The sequence below is a fragment of the Ceratotherium simum genome, chromosome 32, assembly GCF_057802395.1.
Source record: "Ceratotherium simum simum isolate JZ-2026a chromosome 32, ASM5780239v1, whole genome shotgun sequence".
In the NCBI taxonomy this organism is placed as follows: Eukaryota; Metazoa; Chordata; class Mammalia; order Perissodactyla; family Rhinocerotidae; genus Ceratotherium; species Ceratotherium simum.
The window spans coordinates 28,000,324-28,028,188 of record NC_141931.1 but is presented as its reverse complement, the minus strand read 5'-3'; the positions used below and the strand labels follow the sequence as shown (position 1 = coordinate 28,028,188).

General features: G+C 37.7%; 1 protein-coding gene across 2 annotated transcripts in view; it reads left to right on the top strand.

Annotated features, from left to right (window-relative positions):
* Window positions 1-27,865, top strand: part of NET1 (neuroepithelial cell transforming 1) — a 74,216-nt gene that overhangs the window by 37,745 nt on the left and 8,606 nt on the right. Inside the window, exon 1 of one of the 2 annotated variants that reach the window (XM_004425397.3) lies at window positions 23,955-24,178. The exons of the other annotated variant lie outside the window; for it this stretch is intronic. Within the exon in view, the coding sequence (XP_004425454.1) occupies window positions 24,086-24,178 (93 nt within the window). The 5' untranslated portion in view covers window positions 23,955-24,085. Of the gene's footprint in view, window positions 1-23,954; window positions 24,179-27,865 lie in introns of those variants that run through there. 2 annotated transcript variants of the gene reach the window in all.

Below are 27,865 nucleotides of genomic sequence, written 5' to 3'. Positions count from 1 at the left end.
CATAGGGTATTTCTATTTTTAATTCTTTGAGGAATCTCCATACCGTTTTCCATAGAGACTGCACCAGTTTGCATTCCCACCAGCTGTGTGTGAGTGTTCCTGTTTCTCCACATCCTCTCCAACATTTGTTGTTTTTTGTCTTGGTGATTATAGCCATTCTAACGGGCGTGAGGTGGTATCTTAGTGTTGTTTTGATTTGCATTTCCCTGATGATTAGTGATGTTGATCATCTTTTCATGTGCCTATTGGCCATCTGTATATCTTCTTTGGACAAGTGTCTGTTCATTTCCTCTGCCCATTTTTTGATCGGGTTGTTTGTTTTTTTGTTGTTCAATTATGTGAGTTCTTTATATATTATGGAGATCAACCCCTTGTCAGATGTATGTTTTGCAAATATTCTCTCCCAGCTGGTTGGTTGTTTGTTCATCTTGATTCTGGTTTCATTTGTCTTATAAAAGCTCTTTAATCTGATAAAGTCCCACTTGTTTATTTTTTCTTTAGTTTCCCTAGTCTGGGTAGGCATGTCATCCAAAAAGATTCCTTTAAAACCAATGTCAAATAGTGTGTTGACTATATTTTCTTTTATGAGTTTTATAGTTTCAGGTCTCACCTTCAGGTCTTTGATCCATTTTGAGTTAATTTTTGTGAATGGCGATAGCAGATGGTCCACTTTCATTCTTTTGCATGTGGCTGTCCAGTTTTCCCAACACCATTTATTGAAGAGACTTTCCTTTCTCCATTGTATGTTCTTAGCACCTTTGTCAAAAATTAGCTGTCCGTATATGTGTGGTTTTATTTCTGGGCTTTCAATTCTGTTCCATTGATCTGTGTGTCTTTTTTTGTACCAGTACCATGCTGTTTTGATTACTATTGCTTTGTAGTATGTTTTGAAGTCAGGGATTGTGATGCCTCCGGCTTTGTTCTTTTTTCTTAGAATTTCTTTAGCTATTCAGGGTCTTTTGTTGCCCCATATAAATTTTAGTATTCTTTTTTCTATTTCTGTGAAGAATGTCATTGGGATTCTGATTGGGATTGCATTGAATCTGTAGATTGCTTTAGGTAATATAGACATTTTAACTATGTTTATTCTTCCAATCCACGTGCATGGGATATCTTTCCATTTCTTTATGTCATCATGGATTTCTTTCAATAATGTCTTGTAGTTCTCATTGTATAGGTCCTTCACCTCCTTGGTAAGATTTATTCCTAGGTATTTTATTCTTTTTGATGCAATTGTAAATGGTATTATCTTTTTGAGCTCTCTTTCTGTTAGTTCATTATTAGCATACAGAAATGCAACTGATTTTTCTAGATTGATTTTGTACCCTGCAACTTTGCTGTAGTTGTTGATTGTTTCTAATAGTTTTCCAACAGATTCTTTAGGGTTTTCTATATACACAATCATGTCATCTGCAAATAGTGAGAGTTTCACTTCTTCGTTACCTATTTGGATTCCTTTTATTCCTTTTTCTTGCCTAATTACTCTGGCCAAAACCTCCAGTACTATGTTAAACAGGAGTGGTGAGAGTGGGCAGCCCTGCCTAGTTCCTGTTCTCAGAGGAATGGCTTTCAGTCTTTCCCTGTTGAGTATGATGTTGGCTGTGGGTTTGTCATAAATAGCCTTTATTATGTTGAGGTACTTTCCTTCTATTCCCATTTTGTTGAGAGTTTTTATCATAAATGGATGTTGTATCTTGTCAAATGCCTTCTCTGCGTCTATTGAGATGATCATGTGGTTTTTATTCTTTGTTTTGTTGATGTGATGTATCACGTTGATTGATTTGCGGATGTTGAACCATCCCTGCGTCCCTGGTATAAATCCCACTTGATCATGGTGTATGATCTTTTTAATGTATTGTTGTATTCGGTTTGCCAATATTTTGTTGAGGATTTTTGCCTCAATGTTCATCAGCAATATTGGCCTGTAATTTTCTTTCTTTGTATTGTCTTTGTCTGGCTTTGGTATCAGGGTGATGTTGGCCTCGTAGAATGATTTAGGAAGTGTTCCATCTTCCTTTATTTTTTGGAATAGTTTGAGAAGGATGAGTATTAAATCTTCTTTGAATGTTTGGTAAAATTCACCAGAGAAGCCATCTGGTCCTGGACTTTTATTTTTTGGGAGGTTTTTGATTACTATTTCAATCTCTTTACTTGTTATTGGTCTATTCAGATTCTCCATTTCTTCTTGGTTCAGTTTTGGGAGGTGGTATAAGTAAGAATTTATCCATTTCTTCTAGATTGTCCAATTTGTTGTCATGTAATTTCTCATAGTATTCTCTTATAATCCTCTGTATTTCCGTGGTATCCGTTGTAATTTCTCCTCTTTCATTTCTAATTTTATTTACTTGAGCCTTTTCTCTTTTTTTCTTAGTAAGCCTGGCTAAGGGTTTGTTGATTTTGTTTATCTTCTCGAAGAACCAACTCTTTGTTTCATTAATCCTTTCTACTGTTTTTTTGGTCTCAATTTCATTTATTTCTGCTCTGATTTTTATTATTTCTCTCCTTCTGCTGGCTTTGGGCTTTGTTTGTTCTTCTTTTTCTAGTTCTGTTAGGTGTAATTTAAGGTTGCCTATTTGGGCTTTTTCTTGTTTGTTAAGGTGGGCTTGTATCGCTATGAGTTTCCCTCTCAGGACCGCTTTTGCTGCATCCCATATGGTTTGATATGGCATATTATCATTTTCGTTTGTTTCCAGATAGTTTTTGATTTCTCCTTTAATTTCATCAATGATCCATTGGTTGTTCAATAGCATGTTGTTTAATCTCCACATTTTTGTCACTTTCTCAGTTTTTTTTTCATGGTACATTTCCAGTTTCATAGCCTTATGGTCTGAAAAGATGCTTGTTATGATTTCAATCTTCTTAAATTTATTGAGGCTTGCTTTGTTTCCCAACATATGGTCTATTCTAGAGAATGTTCCATGCGCGCTTCAGAAGAATGTGTAGTCAGCTGTTTTTGGATGGAGTGCTCTGTATATGTCTACTAGGTCCATCTCGTCCAGTTTTTCATTTAAGTCTACTATTTCTGTATTGGCTTTTTGTCTGGATGATCTATCCATTGATGTAAGTGGGGTGTTAAGATCCCCTACTATTATTGTGTTGTTGTTGATGTCTCCTTTTAGGTTTGTTAATAGTTGCTTTATGTACATTGGTGCTCCTATGTTGGGTGCATATATATTTATAAGTGATATGTCTTCTTGATGGAGTGTCCCTTTTATCATTATATATTTCCCTTCTTTGTCTTTCTTAACCTGTTTTATCTTGACGTCTATTTTGTCTGATATGAGTATGGCAACACCTGCTTTCTTTTGTTTGCCATTAGCTTGGAGTATTGTCTTCCATCCTTTCACTCTGAGCCTGTGCTTGTCTTTAGTGCTAAGATGTGTTTCCTGAAGGCATCATATTGTTGGGTCTTGCTTTTTAATCCATCCTGCCACTCTGTATCTTTTGATTGGAGAGTTCAATCCATTTACATTTAGGGTAATTATTGATATATGAGGGCTTAATGTTGCTGTTTTGTCGCTTATTTTCTGGTTCTTTTGCATTTCCTTTGTTTCTTGTCCCATTTGTTTCAGACTGTCAATTCAGTTTGGTTGTTGTCTTATGACTCTTCTAGTTTTCTCTTTGTTTATCATATGTGATTTTGTTTTGATTATTTGTTTAGTGGTTACCTTGAGGTTTGGGTAAAAAATCTTGTGTATGAGATAGTCCATTATCTGATGGCCTCCTGTTTCCTTATACTAAGTCAATTCAATCACTTTCCTCTTCCCCTTCTAAGTTGTTCTTGTTATACCTTATTCTATCTTGTGTTGTGGCTGTGTGTTTACAGTGATGAAGTTAAATTTATTTTTGGTGAGTTTCTTCCTTTGATCTTTGAATTTAGTATTTAAGTGGTTGCTAACCTATTCCTGTAAAGATCTACTATTTTTCTGAGTTTATCTACCTATGTTTCTCCTTGCTCCAAGCTTTGTATTCCCTTTCTTCTTTTCAGGCCTGAGGGCCTTCTTGAGTATTTCTTGTAGTGGGGGTCTTGTGGCCATAAACTCCCTTAGCTTTTGTTTATCTGGGAGAGTTACTATTTCTCCATTATATTTGAAGGATATTTTTGCTGGATAGAGTATTCATGGCTGAAAGTTTTTGTCTTTCAGTATTTTGAATATATCATTCCAGTCTCTCCTAGCCTGTAAAGTTTCTGTTGAGAAATCCGCTGAGAGCCTGATGGGAGTTCCTTTGTACGTTATTTTTTGTTTTTGTCTAGCTGCCCTTAATATTGTTTCTTTGTCATTGACCCTGGGTAGCCTTACCACTAGGTGTCGTGGAGAGGGCCTTTGTCTGTTAATATATTTAGGTGACCTGTTGGCTTCACTTACTGGTATTTCCTGCTCCTTCCCCAGATTTGGGAAATTCTCAGCTGTTATTTCCTTGAATAGGCTCTCTGTTCCTCTTTCCCTCTCTTCTCCCTCAGGAATACCTATAATTCTTATGTTACATTTTCTAATAGAGTCAGATATTTCTCAGAGTCTTTCTTCATTTCTTTTTAGTCTTAGTTCTCTCTCCTCTTCCACGTGGAGTATATCTGTATTCCTATCCTCTAAAGTGCTAATTCTTTCCTCCGTATTGTCAGCTCTGTTCTTTAAAGATTCCAGATTCTCCTTTATCTCCTCCATTGTGTTCTTCATCTCCATCAGCACTGATTGGTTTTTCTTTATGATTTCAATCTCTTTTGTGAAGAAACTCCTAATCTCATTGAATTGTTTGTCTGTGTTGTCTTGTATTTCGTTGAGTGTTTTTATGATAGCTATTTTGAAATCTCTGTCATTTAGATTATAGATTTCTGTGTCTTTGGGGTTGATTTCTGGGTGCTTGTCATTTTGTTTCTGGTCTGGTGATTTCATGTCTCTTTGCATTGTGGTTCCTGTGTTGGTTTTATTTTTCCTCATCCTGGAAATCTCTGGTTGCAGTTTCCACCCGCTGCCACTGTGTGATGGTAAAGGGCTGTGTAGTCTAAGCACCCTGCACTCTGCCCCGGTTTTTCTGCTGCGATCCGCAGTTTTTTTTTTTTTTTTTTCGCTGCGATCCGCAGGTCCAGTCGTTTGATCTGGTCTGCCGCGGGTCGCTTGGTCTGGTCTGCCTCGGGTTGCTTGGTCTGGTCTGGCCTGGTCGGTTGAGCTGCAGGGTCCGGTTTGCAGGGAGGGGGAAGCTCTCTCTTTTGCCCTCTGGGTCCCTGACGTGGGGGGCTTCTCGTTCACCCCTCTTTATCTGCTCTCTGGGGTGCTCAGATGTTGATGGTAGCCCTGTGGCTTTTCTGAGTCCTCTGTGCGGGAGTTTCCCACTGGCTGAGAGAGCCCGAAGCGCTATGGTTTCCCTACCGAGGGCCGCCCCTCCGCCCTCTCTGGGAGCCGCGCAGACCGGGATGGCTGATCTGATGGGGAGGGAGAGGAGTTCTTACCTCTCCCCACTTCCTCGGGGGCCCAGCACGTTCCACTCTCACATGTGCAGCAGTGTGGATCTTTCCGATCTAGCTTTTCACTGTCTGGTATTCGGTTGTTGGTCTGTGACTGTTCCTTTTGTTGTATCTTGTCCGGGGAAGAGTTCATGGGAAAGCTCACTCTGCCATGACGCTGACATCACTCCATAGTTTTCTTTTTAAATAATTTCTTTGTCTGGTTTTAGTATCTGGGTAATAATACTGGCCTCATAGAGTGAGTTTTGAAGTGTTCCTTTGTCTTCTAATTTCTGGGAGAAATTGTGGAATATTATAGTTTTTGTGAGCATGTTTTTCTACTATGCTTTTATTTTTTATAGAGATGTTATTTTTTTCCCTTATACTTTTTTTCTTATAAAATCTTTGGGATTTGACTATGATTCTTTTCTATTGGTCATTATTATATGAAAATAGTTTTAGAAGGGAGGAATGAATCAGGAGAGTTTTTCTACCTTCATGGCTCTAAAGCTCCCTCTTCTGTTGTCTATAAGAAATGAGAAATATAGGTATACTTTGAGTTCTACAGCACCTGATTACCTCCTCAACTTTTATCTGAACTTTCTTTTTCCTATATCTGTCACTTCTCTTCTACTCTATTTGAAGTTGGTTCCCAGAACTTTCTCCACAGTATATAGGACTTTGTCCTGGAATGAGCTTTGAAAGTTACTAAGGCTCGGGTGTTCCAGCTATGAACCCCTTACTGTTACCCTTAAGTATATAAAATGCTTCCTAGTTTCATTTACTATTCTCAGAATGGCCTGCCTCACTCTGATTTTTTTGAGATTCTTCTCTACTCAGATCTGGCAGGTCCTTTGTTATTTTTCTCTGCTTTCTCTTATAATGCCATATAGTAGGTTTTACAGTCGCTGGTAGTTTATCCATATTAACTTGTATTTTTGGATTCATGGGGATGTGTACCTTAATACATAGTTCTGTACATATTGACTTCGGGTTTTTAGCTTTGCTGCCTTTTTTCTATATGTTTTTATGGAAGAATTTGGAAAAATTATAAAACTATGCCACTGTCACCACCTTATTCCCAGAATTCTGCCTTGTGTTATTTTATTCCCAATGGGGTGAAAGGCAAATTCGGCTTTCTTCTAAACCTAATGTCATTTTAGCAGATTTTATTGACATTGAATTTACTGGAATTACTTGAGTTACTATAATTTTTGAGGTACATATTATATTATGAACTAATCCTAATACTCATCAACTAGCCAAAGATAGACTTCTGTTGTCTTTCAAAATTTAGTAAGTTTGGGGCAAAGGTCATACATTTGCATATACTATTGTTAACTTCTTTAAATTGAGGAATTATATTCAAGAAGGAAATCCTTATAAAATTTTGATTACAGTAAACACATGCTCAACTGCAAAGAGAATAATGCTGTGATATATATAACATATATATGTAGTCTCCATTTTCTTCCAAAGCTAAGGAATTATGTAAAAGTATGATAAGAAAAGAATGAATTTGAAATAATTATTTATTGAGTATCATCTCTGTATACTCAAAACTTCACTAGGGTGAGGTCCAAATTCTTTCTTTTATTCCTTTTTTTTAATTCCACAGACATTTATGGAGCACCCACAATGTTCCAGGTACTATACTAGACGTTAGAGATAAGACTCTATACAAACAGGAAACAAGATCCTCTGACAAAAATCATACCTGCATAGATTACAATAGACTGTGCAAAAGTACCAGTTGGTATTAAAACGAGGAATGAGAGTAACAGAAGATTTTTTGGAAGTCTTGATTTGGAGTTAGGTTTTTATGAAAGTGAACATGAACTGGGGAAAACCTACCCCGATAGAGAAGGGGCATCTACAAATACCAAGAATTAAAATCGGTTATGTGTGAGGAATGATAAATTATTTGGAAAAAGTCAAAGAAATATTTGAGGAAGAACTAAGAAATGAAGTAGTACGGAATGTTCATTGGCCACTTAATTGAAGGTTATAAATGATAGGCTGTAGAATTTATTGATCTATGAAAATCAACAGAGATAACATTCTGCGTTCTTGAGTTGATTTTCTAAAGTATAGTCCTTCTGTCTATGTAGAAAGTATCGGTTAGTGAGGGCCTAGTATAGAGTCTAGAGGCCTTGAATTAGAATAATGGCTGTGGAAATGAAAAGAGCATTCTTAAGGTTCCAACTTCATCAGTCTTTTCTTCTTACTTAATACCTTTCTTTGGAGAACTAGTCACTCAGTGGATTCATCTGCCTATAACTGATGACTCCCTAATCTGAGTCTTTAAGCCGTATCACTGTCCTGATTTTCAGATCCTTTTAACCGCTTGATTCTGGAGATACACCCTTGTAACTGGCCTCTGCCTGTAGCCTCTTTATGATGCCATATTGATCTTTCTTCACAACTGGGTCTTTTCAGCACCTTGCTTAAGTTCTCTCAAGAGCTACTCATTGCGCTAAAGAATAAAATCCAAATATCTTTTACTTAACGTATAAACCCCTTTATAATGAGCTTCACTACTCCATTTCTCCAAAATTTCTCTCATCATACTTTCTGTTCCCTTTGCCTTGCACATCCTTATACTTTTTCTTTACCTGGCTAATGCCTCTTTATCCTCCACTCAGGCATTATCGCCAGCAACCCTTCCCAGGGTCTTACCCCTCTCCTTGTATCCCACCCCCCACCAACCTGGGCTGGTCACCCCTCCTATATGCCATTTAGGTAAGGAGAATTGAATGGGGAGGGAGCAAATTAGGGTTTCATGAGAAGGGAAGAAATCAGCAGTGAAGTTCTAATAATCACATTAGCATTAAGCTATATTTATACCTTGAAAATAATGACTGGTTAAAACAGGTACTCAACCCTGGCTGCAGATCAGAGTCACCTGGGGAGATTTTAGGGGAGGAAACGTGCTGCTGGGCCCTATCCCAGACTATATGAATGTGGGGAGATGGAGTGGGGAATTAGGACGGGTAACATTGGGATCTAGGAACATCTTGGTTTTGTTTTTTGTTTTGTTTTTTAAGATGCCCCAGTGATTCTTATGTAAAGCCAGAGTTGAAAACCACTGGATTAGAATTTGACATTCTTAAAGTTATTCCTCCCCTAAAAACATATGCTGAAAACAGATACTCTGCCAACTCCCCTACCTCTGTTTTTTGCATGGACTTTCATCTAAGTACAACAGTTATTATATAATAAACTAAATATAATCAGTTTGTATGATCATTTGATGCCTGTTGCTGGGAACCATTCTCCTTTATTTACCTCTGTATTTCATTCACCTAGCCACATGGCCACATAATAGGTACTCAGTAAATATTTGATGAATGAACAGATGAAGTAATATAGGTCAAATGAATGAAATAAGACCTTGTACTTAGGTAAGCATGTAACATGAGCATTGTGTTACATATTTTGAGTTTGAATATCTCATACTAAGAATTTAATATTGATGTTAATTGAATTGTCATGTAATGGATCATTGGCTATTTAGTCTTGAAGCTGTGATTGCTTATCAATTTGTCTCTAAGTAAAATTTCAGAACTATCTTTTATCAGATTGCCTTACTACTATATTATGTATAAAATTATTCATTTTAAAAAGAACACAGAATTTGTTTTCCAAAGGTGTTTCTCAGCTCTGTTAGCAACCATAACCTTGCCTTTTTCTTCTGATAGGAAGAGTCTAAAGTGACTGTTTATTAATGTGAAATAATACTGGGATGAGTAATACTGAGTCATATTCTTTTTTTTTTTTCTTTTTGTGAGGAAGATCAGCCCTGAGCTAACATCCATGCCAATCCTCCTCTTTTTGCTGAGGAAGACCAGCCCTGAGCTCACATCTATTGCTGATCCCCCTCCTTTTTTTTTCCCCTTTTTCTCCCCAAGGCCCCAATAGGTAGTTGTATGTCATAGTTGCACATCCTTCTAGTAGCTGTATGTGGGACGCTACCTCAGCGTGGCCAGACAAGCAGTGCGTCGGTGCACGCCGGGATCCAAACCCGGGCCGCCAGTAGCAGAGCGCACGCACTTAACTGCTAAGCCACAGGGCCAGCCCCCTGAATCATATTCTTATGACTGAAGTTCTTTAATTCTGATAGTCACTAATCAAAAAACAAGCCAGAACACTTCAAAAGAAATGTTTAAATATATAAATGGTTGGTTCTTTTTCCAAATGTTCAGATTTGGGGATCTCATTTTCTTGAAAGCTAAATAGTATATTGAAGGGTTATATTTTGAGTATTGGTGTACTCTGCAATTTTAGATTAAATATAATAATGAATTGTGTATTTTATTCCTAATAAAATAAATGATTTTAAAAGCATTTATGATTAATTGTTTAGAGTTATAATAGTCTTTTGGCAGTTCCTGATTTAACATTCAAAATATCACTTTTGAGAAACCACCTCTTAGAACCATGACAGGTAATTGGTAATTTTCCTAAGGCACAGATTTGAATAGTTTGAAGCTAGCTGGCATACTAAAGCTAGTGACTTATGAATAAGGATAGCTTACTGCCCTTTATCTTGCGTATTGATGTAACTTATGATCTCTACTAGTTGCTCTGTAAAATAATAAAACATTGTTTCTCTGTGACAAAGCCCCAGAAAATAAAAGCAACTACTGGTACAGGTGATGAAGGTTAAGAGAAACCAAAGATAGATATAAGAAAATGGTTCTTCTTAGCCAAAAATATAAAAGTTAAATATAAAACAATTATTCCTGATAATGCTTTGAGAAGCCACTGAAGTATCCAGAGCTATTTATCCTTAAGCTTGATCACTCCTAGATTGCTATTGCATTTAAATACTTGTGTCAGCTTTTTAATTGTAAAAGTAATACACAAGTGCATTGTCCTTGTACAAAATTATTTTTTAAGTCCCCTTTTACTGCCTCCATCCTCTGAAATAATGAGTTATTATTTGATGTGTTCCAGGTCCATTTCTGTTTATTTACATACTTTCATACAATGTGCATAATGATGACCTATATATGGTCATACTATATGTGTGCTATAGCTTGCTTTTTTCTTTCTATCTTATCAATATATATAAGGCTACTTCATTCTTTTTGGTTGCCATATAGTATTTCATAGTATTAAAGTACCATTATCTACTTAACCAGTCCTTTAGGAATAGCTCTTTAGTATATTTTCCCTTTTTTCAGTTAAAAATAATGCTGTGGTGTACCTCTTCCATATGCAGAAGGAGGGACCATTTTTATATTTCTGATGTAGATAACCTAGAAGTGGAATTGCTGGGTTGAAAGTTTTAAGTTTTAATAATACTGTTCATTTGCCTTCCAAAAAGTTTGATAAATTTATACTTCTCCATCAGTTTGTAATAATAAACATATCCCTACACTCTTGTCAACCCTAGATTTTATCAGTCTTTTAAATTTTTTCCAATTGTTGTCATAGAGAACCAGACAGAAAATTAATAAGAAAATAGAGGACTTGAACAACACTATAAACCAATTGGCCCTAACACACATACACAGAACCCTCTACCCAACAACAGTAGAATATACATTTTTCTCAACTGCATGTAGAACATTCTCCAGGATAGACCATATATTCGGTGACAAAACAAGTCGTAATAAATTTGAAAAGATTGAAATTATACAATACAAAAAAAATACTTTGTATTTTTTTATCACAATGGAATGAAACTAGAAATCACTAACAGAAGGAAAGCTGGAAAATTCACAAGTGTGTAGAAATTAAACAACACACTGTTAAACAACCAATGGGTCAAAGAAGAAATCACAAGGGAAATTAGAAAATACCTTGAGACAAATGAAAATGAAAATGTGACATACCAAAGTGAATGGGATGCAGCAAAAGTAGCGCTAAGAGGGAAATTTATAGCTTTAAACACATTAAAAAAGGAAGAAAGATCTGAAATCAACAACCTAACTTCACACTTCAAGGAACTAGAAAAAGACAAGCAAGCTAAACTCAAGCTAGCAGAAGGAAGGCAATAATAAAGATTAGAGTGGATGTAAATAAAATAGGGAATAGAACAATAGAGAAAACTCAATGAAACCAAAATGGTTCTTTGAAAAGATAAACAAAATTGACAAACCTTTAGGTAAACTGACTAAGAAAATAAGACTCAAATTACTAAAATCAGCAATGAAAGTGGAGACATTACTACCAATTTACAGAAATAAAAAAGATTATGAGAGTACTGTGAACAATTGTACACTAACAGATTGGATAACCTAGATGAAGTGGACAAATTCCTAGAAACACACAACCTACGAAGACTGAATCATGGATAAAATCTGAATAGACCTATAGCAAAAAGATTGAATAAGTAATCAAAAACCTCCCAACAAAGAAAAACCCTGGACCAGAATTCTGCCAAATATTTAAAGAAAAATTAACATGAATTCTTCTCAAATTCTTCCAAAAAGTTGAAGAGGAGGGAACACTTCCTAACTCATTCTGTGAGGCCAGCATTACCCTGATACCAAAGCCAGACAAAGACACTACAAGAAAAGAAAGCTATAGACCAATATCCCTTATGAATATTGATGCAAAAATCCTCAAGAAAATACTAGCAAAATGGATTCAGCAGCATAATAGGATCATACACTATGACTAAATGAAATTTATTCCTGGAATGCAAGGATGGTTCAACAAATGAAAATCAGTCAATTTAATAACACCATATTAACAGAAATAAGGGGGGAAGGCCACATGATCATCTCAATTGATGCAGAAAAAGCATTAGACAAATTCCAACACCCTCTCATGATTTTAAAGAAAAACGCTTGACAAACCATGAAAAGAAAGAAACTTCCTCATGGGTAAACAAGATGTGGTCTAAACGTACAATGGAATATTATTCAGCCTTAAAACAGAATGAAATTCTGATACATGCCACAACGTGGATGAACCTTGTAAACACTATGCTAAGTGAAATAAGCCAGACACAAAAGGACAAATGTTGTGTGATTTCACTTATATGAAGTACCTAGAATAGTCAAATTCATAGAGACAGAAAGTAGAATAGTGGTTGCAGGAGCTGGGGAGAGGGGGAATAGGGAGTTACTGTTTAATGTGTAGAGAGTTTCAGTTTGGGAAGATGACAAAAGTTCTAGAGATGGATGGTGGTGATGGTTGCACAACAATGTGAATGTACTTAATGCCCCTACCGTACTGTACCTTTAAAAATGGTTAAAATGGTATATTTTATGTTGTATATTTCACACAGGAAAAAGGTAGAGCTCTTTATGTAGTATGGTCTATTATGTATGTTGCAAATTATTTTTGTCTCTTTATAGGATCATTTGTCTAATATTTTTATAGTTTGAGGTTTTTGTTAAGTTTTTTGTTCATCCTGTTTCACATTCTTTAGACCCTCTTCATCTAAAGATTCACATTTATTTCAGCCTTGTGAAATTTTCTTGTTTTTTAGATTATTTGTACCCTCCTATTCTCTAGTCTTTGCTTCTAGAACTCCTATCAGGAAGATTTTGGAACACCTGGAATTATTTTATAATTTATTAACTCTCTTTTATTCTATCTCTTCAGTCTTTTATGCTGTTCTCTGGGAGAATTCCTCAACTTCATCTAGCTTGCTAATTTCTCATTAGTGTCTATTCTGCTATTTAGGCTAACCATTGACGTTTTTATTTTAACAATTTTTTTTCCAAGATCTCTATGTCTTTGTTCTGTTTTATTATAATAGTCTTTATTTTAATTAATGTATTATCCTCTATTACCTTTCTGGGGGTATTAATTATGTTTCTTTTAACATCTTCTGTTTGCTTCAAATGAAATTATGCTAGGGCTAGTAAAGATTACTTAGACGTTACAAACTCTAACTTTTGGACTTACAGTTGTGTGTTACTAGTTGTGTGGCTTTGTGTAAATTATATAACCATTCTAAGCCTCCGTTTTCTGTATTTTATGATAAAATTTTAATCTCAAACTTGATTTATAGCTCTTCTCCACTCCCCAGCACGTTTGGTCTTCATTCATTCCTATATTACTGAGCTCCTACAATGTGCCTGACACAGAGAACAAAAGAAAGTCTTTGCCCTCATGGAGTTTACATTCAAGTGGGGGTATAGATTATATCTGTCTACGACTCTAGAAATTTGCAGGGGAAACAAATTTTTGCATACCTCTCCTTCCCACATCCTTGAGACCCAGCCTCCTCCAGGATGTTAAGCAAGAAGAAAGGAGTAAAACTAGGGTAAAGTCTCTTTACCTTACTGGATGAGATTACAATCCTTTTCATTGTTGGCTGTAACTTCTGTTCTAACTTGTCCTCTATAGGATCAATGAGAATGAGCGGTGACTCCATCACACCCTGCGAATGAGGGATCCATTTCTGTGAAACTCCCCTAGGTATTGGTAGTCTCTTGTAAGATTTAGCTACGTGTTTTGAATGACCTCTAGCAGGTAGCGTACTGTGTACCCTTCCAATACATGCTGCTCTTTGCGTACCCTGGTACAACCATCCCCGTAAGATCAGATCCCCAATCTTATCTCGATTCCTTGTACTAGTGGAACCAGAATCTCATGTGGGGTCAGTGCCACCTTGGCCCTCTCTCCTCTTGAGAGTCCCTAAGGGAAGGAAAACTCGAGTTGAGAGAATAGTCTATTTCCAAGAAAACTACAGGCCCCCAAAGACCAACAACTTTATTTCTCTGCCTTTTCTTATTTTGCCTAGAGGGATGAAGTGAAGATGTCTATAGCTGGTATGAATGGTTCATTCCCTGATCAAGCTCTTAGGAGTGAGAGCTGCGGGGAAGCCATAATTGAAACATTTTATCTTACTCCTCCACCACCCGTAGTAGAGTTCTCTCACCCTCAGCTGGTGCCACTTGCTAAAGCCTCCTTTGAATTAAAAATGTGGGTGTCTTATCCAAGGTTTCCCCCAGAAAGTAGAACCTGAGGCAAGGCTGGCATGCAGGTAGTTTATATAAGGGACTGAAGAGAATGAAACAAGGAAGAAAGAAAAGCCAATACCAGGGTATGTTGTTGACTTGACCGCTGGGCCCCTCTGAGCACTCATGTAGAATGTCCTCACAGGTGGAGGAGGAGAGGTTTCCCTTACTGGCCCCCATCCCCTTTTGCTTCAGGGTTGCCCCATAGGGTGGGTATATACTCCCTAGTATTTTCAAGTTGTACATTGATGAAGCATTAAAGAAGCCCTAGAGCAGAAAGTGAGTGATTTGTAATGCAACTGATTAAAAGATAAGGTGAGGGCACGTGAGGAGGAGGATACAAGTGATGTTTGGTACCGTACACTCCTTGCACTATTCAGATGTGCCCATGCACTCTATTAAATCCAGTCTGTCACAGAGGCTTTCAGGTAGTGGCTAGCCGCAATCTCTGCAAGTTTTAATACAGGGAACGAGCTACAATCTCTGCTCCTGCATGAAACCATAATTGATAAACATCTCACTCCTCTACCTCCATAATAGATTTCCCTCACCCCTGGCCAGCACTTCAGTGGGATCTAAGTTGCTCGCTCCACCTTCGTCCTTGAGAGGTCTGAGCTCTTAGTTTCTTTATCTTTGTTGAGCAGTGATAACTACAGTTGTCCCTTTGCAACAGAGCCAGGTTGTAGCAATGGAAACACCACATCTGGGAACGATAGTGAGAAGGACCAATTCTACTTCCACTGCTTGATTCCTGGTACCAAGTATTATAGCTGTTGAGGGCAAGGCAGAATATATAGGCTGTTTCACATGTATCACATTCTGAAGCACAGTGCTCCAACCCTTCACAATTTTGTCCCTGAGCTAGTGCAATAGCTAAACCTTAAATAAACAATTCTGTCATTCTGTTAAGCTGTCTGCTTCTGGATAAGGGAGTGTATGGAAGAACCAGTAGACCAAGTGATTATCTTTCCATTGTTGTAACTGCTTTGCTATAAAATGGATCCCTAAGTCTGAGGCAAGGTTGAGTGGGATCTCATGCAAGTAAAGCAGGCACTATACAAGCCCCTCACATGATGGTGCTGGCAGAGGCCCTGAAGATAGAGAAGGAAATTCAACATCCAGGAGAGATGTCTGTTCCAGGAAGGATGAATCATTGTCCACTATAGAAGCAGAGGGTCACCAGGTCTACTCAGATCTATGTGTCCAGGTTTCAGCATCATTTCTCAACTGCTGGCAGGTTGGGCATTCATCAGTGGCAATGGCTAGATCAGCCTTTGTGAGAGACCTGCTGGTGGACCCACACATAACCTCCGTACCTGCCGTCATAGCTACTCTCTTCATGGGCCTATTGCGTAAGGGCTGGAATGGTCCAGGAGAGAGACTTGCTGATATGCACAGGATAAATCATTCTGTAGTGCCTCTTAGGTACTAGTACCTTTATACTCTTGATAAGCATTAGCATGAGACAAAGATCCTCCCATTTTGTGCACACTGCATGGGTTCATCTATATGCCTCTTTTCCAAAATTTCTTGTCTCAACCTTTCCAATCTTGCTCCTTCCAAGCCCCTGAACAGTCAGCCAAGCCATTCCCCACTTTCTCAGGAGCCTGTATGTATCTGTACTTCGTGCCCTGTCTCCCTCCATGCAAAGTGAACAACCAAGCATACTGCTTACAGCTCTGCCAGCTGGAAGTGTTTCCCTTTACCACTCTTCTTCAGGATTATCCCTAAATGGATTGCAATGCAGTAGTGGTCCATAGTAGTGCTCATAACAACAGATGAAGCTAATCCACCCATGTACTAGGGCCAAGTTTTTCTCCTCTGTCAGTTGGTTATTGAGAACCATCCCTACCCGGACCACCAAATGAGGAGTTGAAGGGGAAATATCAGGGTAATGTATGAGGTAACATGGCATTCTGGGACGTCTGTTCATTTGAGTTACTTATGCCCCTTGGTCTTGCTCAAGCCTGATTCCAGATAGACCATTTCCATTGTATAATAGATTGCCACCATACCTGCCCAACCTTGTAATTCAGTAGACCTGACACTGTTCATTTTGGGCAGCTCTGCTTACATTAGTCACATGATGTCCCATGAGCAGGTCCTCAGTCTTTACTAGGACTGCTAGCACACCAGGAGCTGCTGTTCAAACAGCAAGTAGTCTCCTCCCATGGAAGGTATAGCCTAGCTTCAGAAGCCTAGGGATCCTCATTGCAATTCTCTTCCTGGCCTTGCCAGAGACATCACGCAGCACCCTTGTCTACCATAGATACCTCAAGGTTGATCAGATATGTTGAGTCACATGGCCTGAGCAGCAGGGCAGCTTGCACCACAGCCTGAAGCTGCTACAGAGACTTCTCTTGCTCTGGGTCCCACTCAAAACCGAGCGTTTCAGATTATTCCATTAAAGAGTCAGAGCAGAATTTCCAAATGCAATATATGCTCCCTGCAACAGGTAAGGAGTCCTATGTAGTGCTGTGCCTCTGTCTTAGTGCTAGAGAATGCAAGGTGCAACAACTTGTCCTTTACCTTGGAGGGGAGATCCCAGAAATCCTCAGGCCATTGGACCTATTAAAACTTTTCTAATGTGGCAGCCCTTGAATTTTCATGGCATGCATTTGACTTACTGGGGTGTCTAGAATACTTGCCATTTCCTGTTCACCAGGCCCTGTTAGTATAATGTCATCAGTATACTGGATAGCATGATGTTCTGTGGATATCGAGGTCCTTGTGGACTCTACGACAGAGATCAGAAAAGTTAGCCTCAAGACATGCAATATAGAGTACTGTTCTTCCCACATAAAAGCGAACTACTTTTGATCCTCCTTACTAATGGGAATTGAAAAGAACACAAGGGCCAGATCAGTAGCCATATACCAAAAGCTAGAGGATGTGTTGATCTATTCCAGTAAAGATTCTACATCTTACACAACAGCTGAGACTTAAAGCTACCACTTGAGTTAAGTTTACAATAGTCCACTGTTAGCCATCACAGTCCATCTCATGGTAGGAAGCATACAGATTATTTGAATGGAGATATAGTGGAGACTACCACTGCTGCCTGCTATAACTTTGATGGCTATCTCTGCATTTTCTGTTGGTGTGAAATATTGCTTCTATTTATTAATTTGGCCCAGGTGTAGGAGGTGATATTTCAGGGGCTCCCACTTGGCCCTTCCTGTCATAATGACTCTGAGAATATTATAAAGGTTACCAGCTGCTTTTTCAAGGCTTTTAAGGCAATTAACAAAAGCCAGCCAACTCGACAGTCCTTATAACTACCATTTCCCCCATGTTGTTCATTTGCCGCCACTGCCACCACTCCATCTGTACCCAACCCATACCTATAGTCCTTATCACCGTTTTACCGAGTGACCCAGTTCCACAATCCCATCCTGTGTGTCTAATCTCTAGGGCCAGTCTCAGTGTCAATGTCTTAGCCAGGGTTCCCTCCAGAAATCAGAGCCTGAGATGTGAGCTAATAGGCAGGTAGTCTGTTTTGAGGTTTGGTCCCAGGAAACAGGAATTGGGAAGTGAAACAGAAGAAGGAGGCAGCTAATGCAAGTGTCTTTAATTAGGCTGGTCACCACTGTGAGCAACTGGGGCTTGATCTTGCTGGGACCTTCTGAAGAGCCATGTAAAATACACTGCAGAATTGTCTTCTCAAGGGACTGAAGAAGGAGCTTTTATCCACCAGCTCCGGTGCTCCACTAGTCAGCTGTTGCCCCGGCGGGTAATAATCCCTCACGCTACCAGGCTACGCATGTAAATCCCACACTCCGGCGTCCAAGAAGCCCTGGGTGGAAAGCAAGAGAGACACGGTGCAGCTGAGGCAAGGTGCTGTGGCAACGACTGAAGTAAAAAGTGGGCTGAGAAAATAGGAGGCTGGACACAAGACCCAATATCGTTTGTCTTCATGTTTTGGCCTTAGCTGAGTTTCAGGGAAAAAGCCCACTCAACATCCTGTTACATAAGCATAAGTGATCTTACATTATACTGGAAATTATTTGTTATCCTGTGTACTTGAGATTGAAAGTCACCACTGACAGCACCAATACTCCATTTTATTTGCTGTTTGTATTGTCGTAAAAAGAACCATGGTTTTGGGTTTTGATAATACCAAACTTCTCAGCCTGTCACCTATTCTGTTTACAGTCTTTCTAGTAGTATTTAACTGATCTGAATTGATCTTTTCCCAAACCAAATTTAGTAAAGCTTGGAGACACTCAAATTTTTAATCTAAATGATATTAAAAACTCAAATCCACAGGTAACTTTATTACTGACTTCTTTCATACTCATCCAACTGTAACTGCCTTTTTTTGTTGTTTTTAACTCATTACTAGACATTTTGGAACTCTGGTTTCTCAGAAGTTCTATTTTGTTAATATTTCAATCCTTCCTTTTTTAGTAAGATTTGAAATTCTATTTTTAATCTACTTCTAGTGATATTCATAGTAGTTATTTGTAATTTTGAACTCTAGAGTTTTAAAATGGAACATAGTTTTCTTATATTTAGAAAAAGTCCTAAAATACTTCTTATGAACTGTAGAATCTTTTCATATAGTTGTGTGATTTTTAAATATATGTTTAATTTAGTAATATAAAACATGAGTGCTATACAAGGGCTGAAGATACAAATTTTACTGTCATCCATATTTCTCTACATATTAAAGACTGTTTATGTAGTCATCTATATAAGGTCCTTACAACTTTGAAAAAAGCAGGTTGGCAGTTGCGTTTCACAATATCCCATGTAGAGGGCAGCAGAGAACTTAGATTTTGTTTTCTCTTTACCCATTATATGGCTTTCCTAGCCTAATTTCCAATTGGTTGTTTTTGTTCCAGACAAAAGTAAAGAAAAACAAATAGTATCTAGACCAAAACAAGTAATGATTATTCTTCAGCTCTAATTTATTTCTAAATTGCAGAATTCTAATTTCACACTAAAAGAAAAAAAGGAGGGCCAGCCCCGTGGCTTAGCGGTTAAGTGCGCGTGCTCCGCTGCTGGCGGCCCGAGTTCGGATCCCGGGCGTGCACCGACGCACCGCTTCTCTGGCCATGTTGAGGCCGCGTCCCACATACAGCAACTAGAAGGATGTGCAGCTATGACATACAACTGTCTACTGGGGCTTTGGGGGGAAAATAAATAAAATAAATCTTCAAAAAAAGAAGAAAGAAAAGAAAAGAAAGGAAATAGCCTAACAGTCCTTTTTCTATAGAGAAGGGAAGCAAGGTTATCTTTCTCTTTACCTTATTCATATTTTAGGAAAAAAAAGCATTAAAGGCTCCATAAAAGCAGAAGAACAGAGGCTATAACTACACCTTTGGTCTTTGGAAACCAGTAATTTACCAAAAACTTGGTATCTTTTACAAAGCTGCATTATTATTTTTAGTCAACTCAGTTTAGTTTTTAAATTTATAAATTTGAAACACCTTAAAAGCTCTAAGGAGACTTTTAACCCTAGCTCTGCTCCTAACTCACGGAATGACAGCTAGCACTGTCTGAGCCCTGAGTATGTACTGAGTATGTGCTAAAGGTGTTACATGTATTGTCTTTTCTGGAAAGCATATTGTAATAGGGGTTGAGCAGCCCAGATTCAAACCTATCCAGCCATTGATTAACCATGCAATTTTGGACAAGTTTCTTAAACTTTCTGAGTCCTGGTTTCCTCCATCTGTAAATGGAGATAATAGTACATACTTCATAAAGCTGGTTAGGGGCCATCCTGGTGGCATAGTGGTTAAGTTTGCGCGCTCTGCTTCAGTGGCCCGGGGTTCACTGGTGTGCATCCTGGGCACGGACCTACACACCACTCATCAAGCCATGCTGAGGTGGCATCCCATATAGAGCAACTAGAAGGATGTACAGCTATGACATACAACTATCTACTGCTTTGGAGAGAAAAGGGAAAAAGGAGGAAGACTGGCAACAGATGTTAGCTCAGGGCCAATCTTCCTCAAAAAAAAATAAATAAATAAAAAGGTTGGTTAAATAAGATAACATACATAAAGCTCCTAGCACAGAGTAAGGACTCAAATTTCTCTTTTCTTTTCACCGCTGTCCTTCAGTTTCCTCCTGAGAAAACTGAGGAGGATGAGTTAATGATCTCCAAGGACCTTTTCAGTCCTCTGGTTTTATGGAGCATTTGCTAAGACTGAAAAGTCTCTCAGGCTCATCACTCAGAGTGCTAACTGAACATCCCATGTTCACTGTTGCTTTTTTAGATGCTATCAACAGTTGTCTAAATTATATTTAGACCACAAACGTAAACATTCAAAATGAAACTAAGATTTTTAGGGTTGGTGAGCTGGGATTTTTATGCTGTGACTATCACCATTAGACCCTATTTGGCTCCTGTAGGCTATTTTTACATATAAAGACTTCTGCCTTTACCTCTTGGATCCTCAGCTAAAGGACAGAAATGAGATATCTCTCCTCCCCTCATTATCTTGGCTTCACCTCTGTGACAACTGAATAGAAAAACATAGTTTGGAGAAAGATGTCGGGTAGGAGACCCATAAGAATGCCCTAGCAGCTTCTTTCCTAACTCTCACTGTGCATAAGTCCTTTCTTCCCTTATGAAACTAGTGGCCATAAAGTATTGACCTTGCACCTTTTTTTTTTATTTTTTCTGAGGAAGCTTTGCCTGGAGTTAACATCCGTTGCCAATTCTCCTCTTTTTTTGCTTGAGGAAGATTAGCCCTGAGCTGACGTCTGTGCCAATCTTCCTCTATTTTTTTGTATATGGGACACCGCCACAGCATGACCGGTGAGTGGAGTAGGTCTGCACCCGGGATCCGGGTCCGAAGCAGAGCATGCAGAACTTTAACCACTAGGCCACAGGGCTGGGCTCACTTGCACCATTTTTAATTGATGAAACTAACTGAACCAGACTGCTGGGTTCTATCCTAGCCTCTGACTAGTTCTGAGGGCTTATGTAGATCAGTGTTCTTACCTGTAAAATTAGGAATCCAGATTCCGTGATCTCTAAGGTGTTTCCACTTGAATGCTGTATAGAACTATCTTCTACAAACAGTCAGCCCCTCTTAAAGCCAACCACATCACACATATTGCCCAAATGTGACCGGGTAATAAAGGATAGATAGATGAAGTATAACCAATCACCATTATTTTTTTAAAAGGTTTCAAAGCAGAAAGACGAGTTATTAACATCATTGTGAATATAAAACACACTGGTGTTTACAAAAGGGTAGTGTTGGTCCTTCCTGCAAGAAGTAACACTGTCCTGCAAGTCTTAGTAAATTGTTTTTCTTATAGATTGTCATTATAAATAGTCTGTGCCCACTGTTGATTCTGCTTTATTCACTCTTCGACCTTTGTAACTTCTCTTCTGTCTTTATTCCACTGAACTGGCACACTTGAGGTCCTCATTAAATTTGTAATTGCTAAATCCATGAATCTTTTCTTACCCTCTTAACCTTTTTGCCTCTTTAACACCTTTTCTTCCCTTGGCATCTTGCTTTGTTTCTTTCCTTCTGACTGTTCCTTTTGCAAAATTCTTTTTCCCTTGCATTTCTCCTAAGTTAGATCCTTGGACTCCTGTTCTTTTTATCCAGATTTTCTCTCCCAGGCATCTCATTTACTCCAAGAGCTTCAACTCTGATCTCTGTGTATCTGACTCGCCAGCCTAAATCTACCCTGTGGCCTCTTCTAAGTCCTTGTCCAACATTTCCAAGTTCTAGCTCAGTATTTTCATTTGCGTGTTCTTCTACCACCTCAGACTAGTTTATCTAAAATGAAGCTCAGAATTTTCTTTCAAAGCTTGTTCTTCCTTGTTTCTTTATTTGCATTAACAGTTACCCATCCTAGCTTTAAAATCATAGGCATCTTTGACTTCTCGCATATGTTGTCTCTTGCATATATCCTTTTCCTTTCCTACTGTCCCTACTTTGGGCAAAGTTCTTGATACCTGATTGTGATTTTTGCATTATGTTTCCAGTCATCTTTCAGACCATCTTAAACACCAGCTTATGACATAACTTTCATTATCTCTCTCACCTGCTCAATAAAAGCATCTGCTCCTCTGTCTTGACCCACAGCCTGTGACCGGACACTGCGATTTCAGTCTCTCATACTCCTTTGGGAAAGCATTGCACTTTTTCCTTGCTTAGACCTACAAAAATCATAACATGGCCTTCAAGGCATCACTGAAATAACATCTTACAGCCTCTTCCCTAGCATCTTTCCTAACCCCACCTCAGCTCAGAAGACTACCAGAAGTGGTTTCTCCTCTATACTGTATCACTTACTAGCTATACAACTGATTTTGGATTTTTCAAAAGCGTCTTGTATTAGTTATCTCTTTGTGTGGCCTACCTTTACTCAATGGTCTTTTAGCACTTTAGCAGCAGATATGAAACCTATTTTTTTGTATCACCTATAGTATCTAGAATAGCGCCTTCCACATAGAGGATTTCTCAGATTTCTCTGATCCTAATAAATCCTAAGAATAGAAATGTTTTTCCAAATTACCAGCATCATATTATTCTTAGTAGTATACAGTTAAGATAAAATCCTACCTTTCAAAATAGATTACAGTACTTTCTGCGAAAGAAAATCTACTTCATAGCAGGCCTACCAAACCAAAAGACATAGATAGTGCTTTTCCATAGGGGAAAGGATTTAGACTAGAAATTTAGAGACTGTCACTAGTACGTGACTTTAGGCGGGTGACTTCACCTCTGTGAACCTCATTTTTTCGTCTGTAAAATGCAAGGCTTTTTAAGCAGGTCTTTTGACCCTGTTAGGACTATATCAAGATTGCTTAATTCAGAATAGAGAAGGACCTTTTAGAACAGAAATCACCTTTTATGTATTTATGTTATAAAACATCTCTTACACAGATATCAAGTTTTTAAAACATAGAAAAAATATCTGCCTTTAAGTCTAAGAAATACTTTAAAATCTGAGGTAGCCCAATTATATTTTACCCATAGCCCTGTGGGAGATTTACTTTAGGAATAGAGTGAACTGATGTGTGCCTCCTGTACCTATTCTGCTAGTCTTACGAAAAAATAGCGGGAACCAGTTTGTAAAGACTTAGCTGATTTTACAGTTCTGAATATGCTTGCACTTAGGTAAAATAAGAGCGAAGTCCCTGGATAGTTAGGCTTTTCTTTGGTATATACAGTTATTTGACTTTGAATTACGACTTTCTTACTTAAAGTTGTCAAGTTGTCCATACTAAATTCCTTTCTTGGTAATAGGGATTTATAGGAAAAGTATTCCTGTCTGTGACTAACTGCTAGAGTAGGTAACCTGGATAAGCAATTAGTTTCCCTTTGGGAATGCCTTTTAAATCAGGAAAAGCCTTACATTAACCCAGTTTCCTTTTCCCTTCTCTTCTTACTATAGAAATTCCAAACCTCTTGATAAAGAGCTTTCTCTTGCACAGCGAAAACTGAGAAGCCTAGGTGTGCCCAGCTGTCAGTTAACTGGAGTCACATGTCCCTTAGGTGCCCGCCCACTAGAGCCTGGCCTGCAGTTGGCCCGCCCACAGAGCTTGAGGTCTGTGCTTTTTCACTGCTGCTTGCAGAAGCGGCCCCACCACGGGGAAGAGGCACGGGTAAATGGCTGCCCAGGGTGGCTGAGCACTCAGCAGAAAAGCTTGTGTGCCTGTTTAGTGCTTCGTTATAGGGCTGAGTCGGATGTGGATTGATCCTACAGACTTTTAAGGGATACTTGGTAAAGCATGGTGGCGCATGATGAGATTGGAGGTCTCCTACCTATTAAAAGGACTATACGAGTCCTAGATGTTAATAATCAGTCCTTCAGAGAACAAGAGGTAAGACTTTAAGAGAAAAATTAAGCCAAAGGAATGTTTTCTAACTCCACGGAACTTTTAAGATTTTTAACAGTTTTTTAACAGTATAATTCTAAACTTAACTTTTGATGTTATTGAGTGTTAAAATGCATTGACTTTGATTTATATGCAAGTTTGAAATGTGTTTAGGAACTATGGTATTAGTTTAGGAACTATGATAGCTGGGTTTATACACAGCATAGCTTGAGTGTACGGTTTATACACAGCATAGCTTGAGTGTACACAAACTTTTTATAGAGAAAGAAAAAGATTTGAAATGTATCTGCTGCTCAATTTGGTTAAATTGGTCATGTTTCTGATGCTTGATACAGTTGTTTTTTTTTAACTTGCATTTATATTACCTAGTCTTAGTAACTGCTTTGTGGAGTAGGAGGAAAAGAAGAATCCCTTCCTTGTAAGGGAATGCTAGTGAACAAATTGCAACTAAAATGCTCTCTGACCCAGGGCTCATTTTTATCTTTCTTTCCACATCTAATAAGATTATCATGTGCAACTTTGTTTCTTCCAAAAGAAAAATATGTTAAAATATTTAAACCAATGAATCATTATTTAGGTACTTCTACCTTCCTTGCTTTGTCTGAAGTCATTGTGGTTTTTAAAAGTCTTTATGAACATTTATCAAAATAGGTCAAGTGATTTTTAGGCTATTTTTATTTAATTTTGACAGTTGATTTAATACTATATGGGTATTCTATTTATACTGCATACTACAATGTATATACTTTATGGTATAACTATATTATCACTTATGTGATAGAAATAGTGTTCCTGTACTCAATTAACTATATACTTCTTTTCTTGATCATGGTGATGGTTTTGTGGCTATATACATATATCAAACGTATCTAACTATGTGTTTGAGATATGTGCAGTTTATTGTATACCTCAGCAAAGCTGTGTATCATACATATACACACCTTTTGGTAGTTAAAATAGCTGCCATCATTAGGAGATATGCTTTCATTTGGTGTGGTTTGGCTTTGGTTTTTGTTTTTCTGTTTGTTAGGTTTTCGGTTTTGCTTATATGTTTCAGTTTTCTCAAAATGTGTAAGCACTTTGAGTTGCAAGTCATATGTGGTCATCAGTGTAAATACTGAAACTGATCATCTTTTGGACCATCAAGAACTAGTCTTTCTTGTTTGGTATCAAATGCTAGCCGTGTTTCTGGCATACCTTTATTCTGAAGATTAAAAACACCAGGAATGTTGTCAGGTTTTTAGTACTAGCAACACAGCCTTAAATAAATAATTAGATTTGACTATTTGTGTTACTAAATAGAAAAGGAAGAAATACTATGTCATGATAACTCACTTTATATTTTTATAAATAACTTTGTCTTTTCAGTCTTAAAGTTTTTGCCAGATACAGAAGATTATTTATCTAGTAACCCAAACGAATAAACCCAGATACATACTGATTTTTTTTTTAAGTGTCTTGATTTGGTTGACAGTAGAAGATACTATCCTAACATATATCCTCTTACATGACATCGTTAGTAGAAAAAAAACTTTATTAAAACAAACTGAGTTTACAACAGAATTTTTCCATGTTGTTGCTTTTATGTGTAAGGTACATCCCAATGAAAGACTTTGAATTGATCTTAGCAATTTTCTGTTTATGGATATCCAGGAAATATTTTAAGGCATAAAATTTGACTACAAGTGGATTAGTAAAACAAATGGATTGATTAAAAACTCAGTCTCAAGGCAGATTCCCTATAATAATGCATGTGATTGCCTAGCTAAACTAGATAGTCGGGTTAAAAGCTAACGTAAATAAACAACATACATTTATGTTAGAGGGTGTTGGGACTTTTTTCCCATCTAAGTGAACTTTAGCCCAGGTGAAAGGTTGCCTACAGTGGAAAGTTCCTTGAGCATGTAAAACTTGTTGGTATTCTTTGTTTATTCCCACAGATTTTCAGATTGTGTTTTGAAGACAGTGTATAATTTCGATGTCTGTACCCATTCTTTAGCTTCTTGTAATAAGCGTAATGCTGTTAACAACACTCCAAAACAAAAATAAACAACAGCAGCAAAACCATTATGTAAGCCTTATTTTGGGTGGTGGTAAGATAGGTAGACTCCTACCCCTCTCTTCCTTCCTCACCTCCAAACACTGTACATATGGGTGTAATACCAGTTCTTGAAAAATTTTATCTTAGAAATATGTTTTATGACAGTGCAAATTTTTAGGTTCTTAATAACCAAACCAAGATAACTAAAATGGTTCATCTGGACCTCTAAAGAAAAACTGCTTTTGGTTGGAGCTCATGTGGACCAAATCCTAACCTGTATTTTAAAAGAGACAAATTTTTGTCCCAACCTTATAGGTGATCCATGAATGCCTACTCCATATCACTTTTCCATAAAAGTTTTCTGTTTGATTTTTTTTTTCAAATAGTGTGTGTCCTGAAATTAGTAGTGAACCATATTCAGTATTATGCCTTTGCATTTCAATCACACTTAAGTGATTTTATTCATTAAAATTTTTTATACTTTTGAAATACATATGCTAAAAGTTTGTGTTGTGTCTGCCAAACATTCTTCACATATGTCTTTTTAGTAAGACAGGAAAGTTCTATTGGATCCCCAAAAGCATGTGTGAAAAATACAAAGGTGTCCTCCCATCCACCTGCCACCCATATTTCCTGAGTTAGCGCCATACTGTCTTACCAAGAGATTTTAAGAGTCTCATGCTGTACTGACTAAGCTAGCGGGCGCTCTTACCAAGACAGATTAGATCAGCTCTTAAGACTAACATATTCTTTGTGAAGAAGTGGGATTATAGATGGGTTTCTAAAAGACTGTGGAACATATAACCACCAAATACTGCTTAGCATAATATCCTGCCACCCTAAAGAGACACCATAAACAAAATCCACATTAGTTTCAGGAAGATGCTTTAGATATACATTTAGTTATCTAAATCTAAATTCTATAATTTTAATTTTAAATGTCACATAATTTTGAGTTACCAGGAAATCAGTAGTTGTAGAGTAACTGATCCTATAAAGATAAGAATTTTTTTATCATTAATTTGATTTTGTGTAATAAAATAGATATCAAAAATTCCTTTCCTCCCAGCTAAACTAACTTTTCCTTTCAAATTTACTGGAAAGAGCACCTTTCCAAAGACTTTTAAATTGAAATTAAATATTTTGTGATTTACTAGAAGTCAAATTTGTTAGGCTTTAAACAAAGAAGAGGAATTAACCTCTGTTTCCAAAAAGTGAAACAGAATTTTCTGACAACTGCTTTGTTCTAGTTGACGTTGCCATATCTTACTTTGTGAGGTAATTATATCTCCGTTCAAACAGAAGACTCTTTGTACTGTCTTTACTAAATAGAAAGGAATGCCTTATGCTGGACCTTCTGCCGTGCATGTGTCACTTCAGTCTTGCACAGATGTATATTGTAAAGGCATTCACACATGTCCTTGACTGCACAATATGTCATTTTACTACATCTCTTGAAGGTTTCTTTTTCAGTTCATTTAACATTTGCACCTTAGTGGCTTTATATTCAAAGTTTTACTTTAGAGTTAATTATTTTGGTGGAGCAGGGTTGGTCTACAACCACCTTTTAAGGCCTTCAAAGGCCTGAATTCTCCTTGGTTATCTACAAAGTCTCCTCCTTGCTTGAGTAG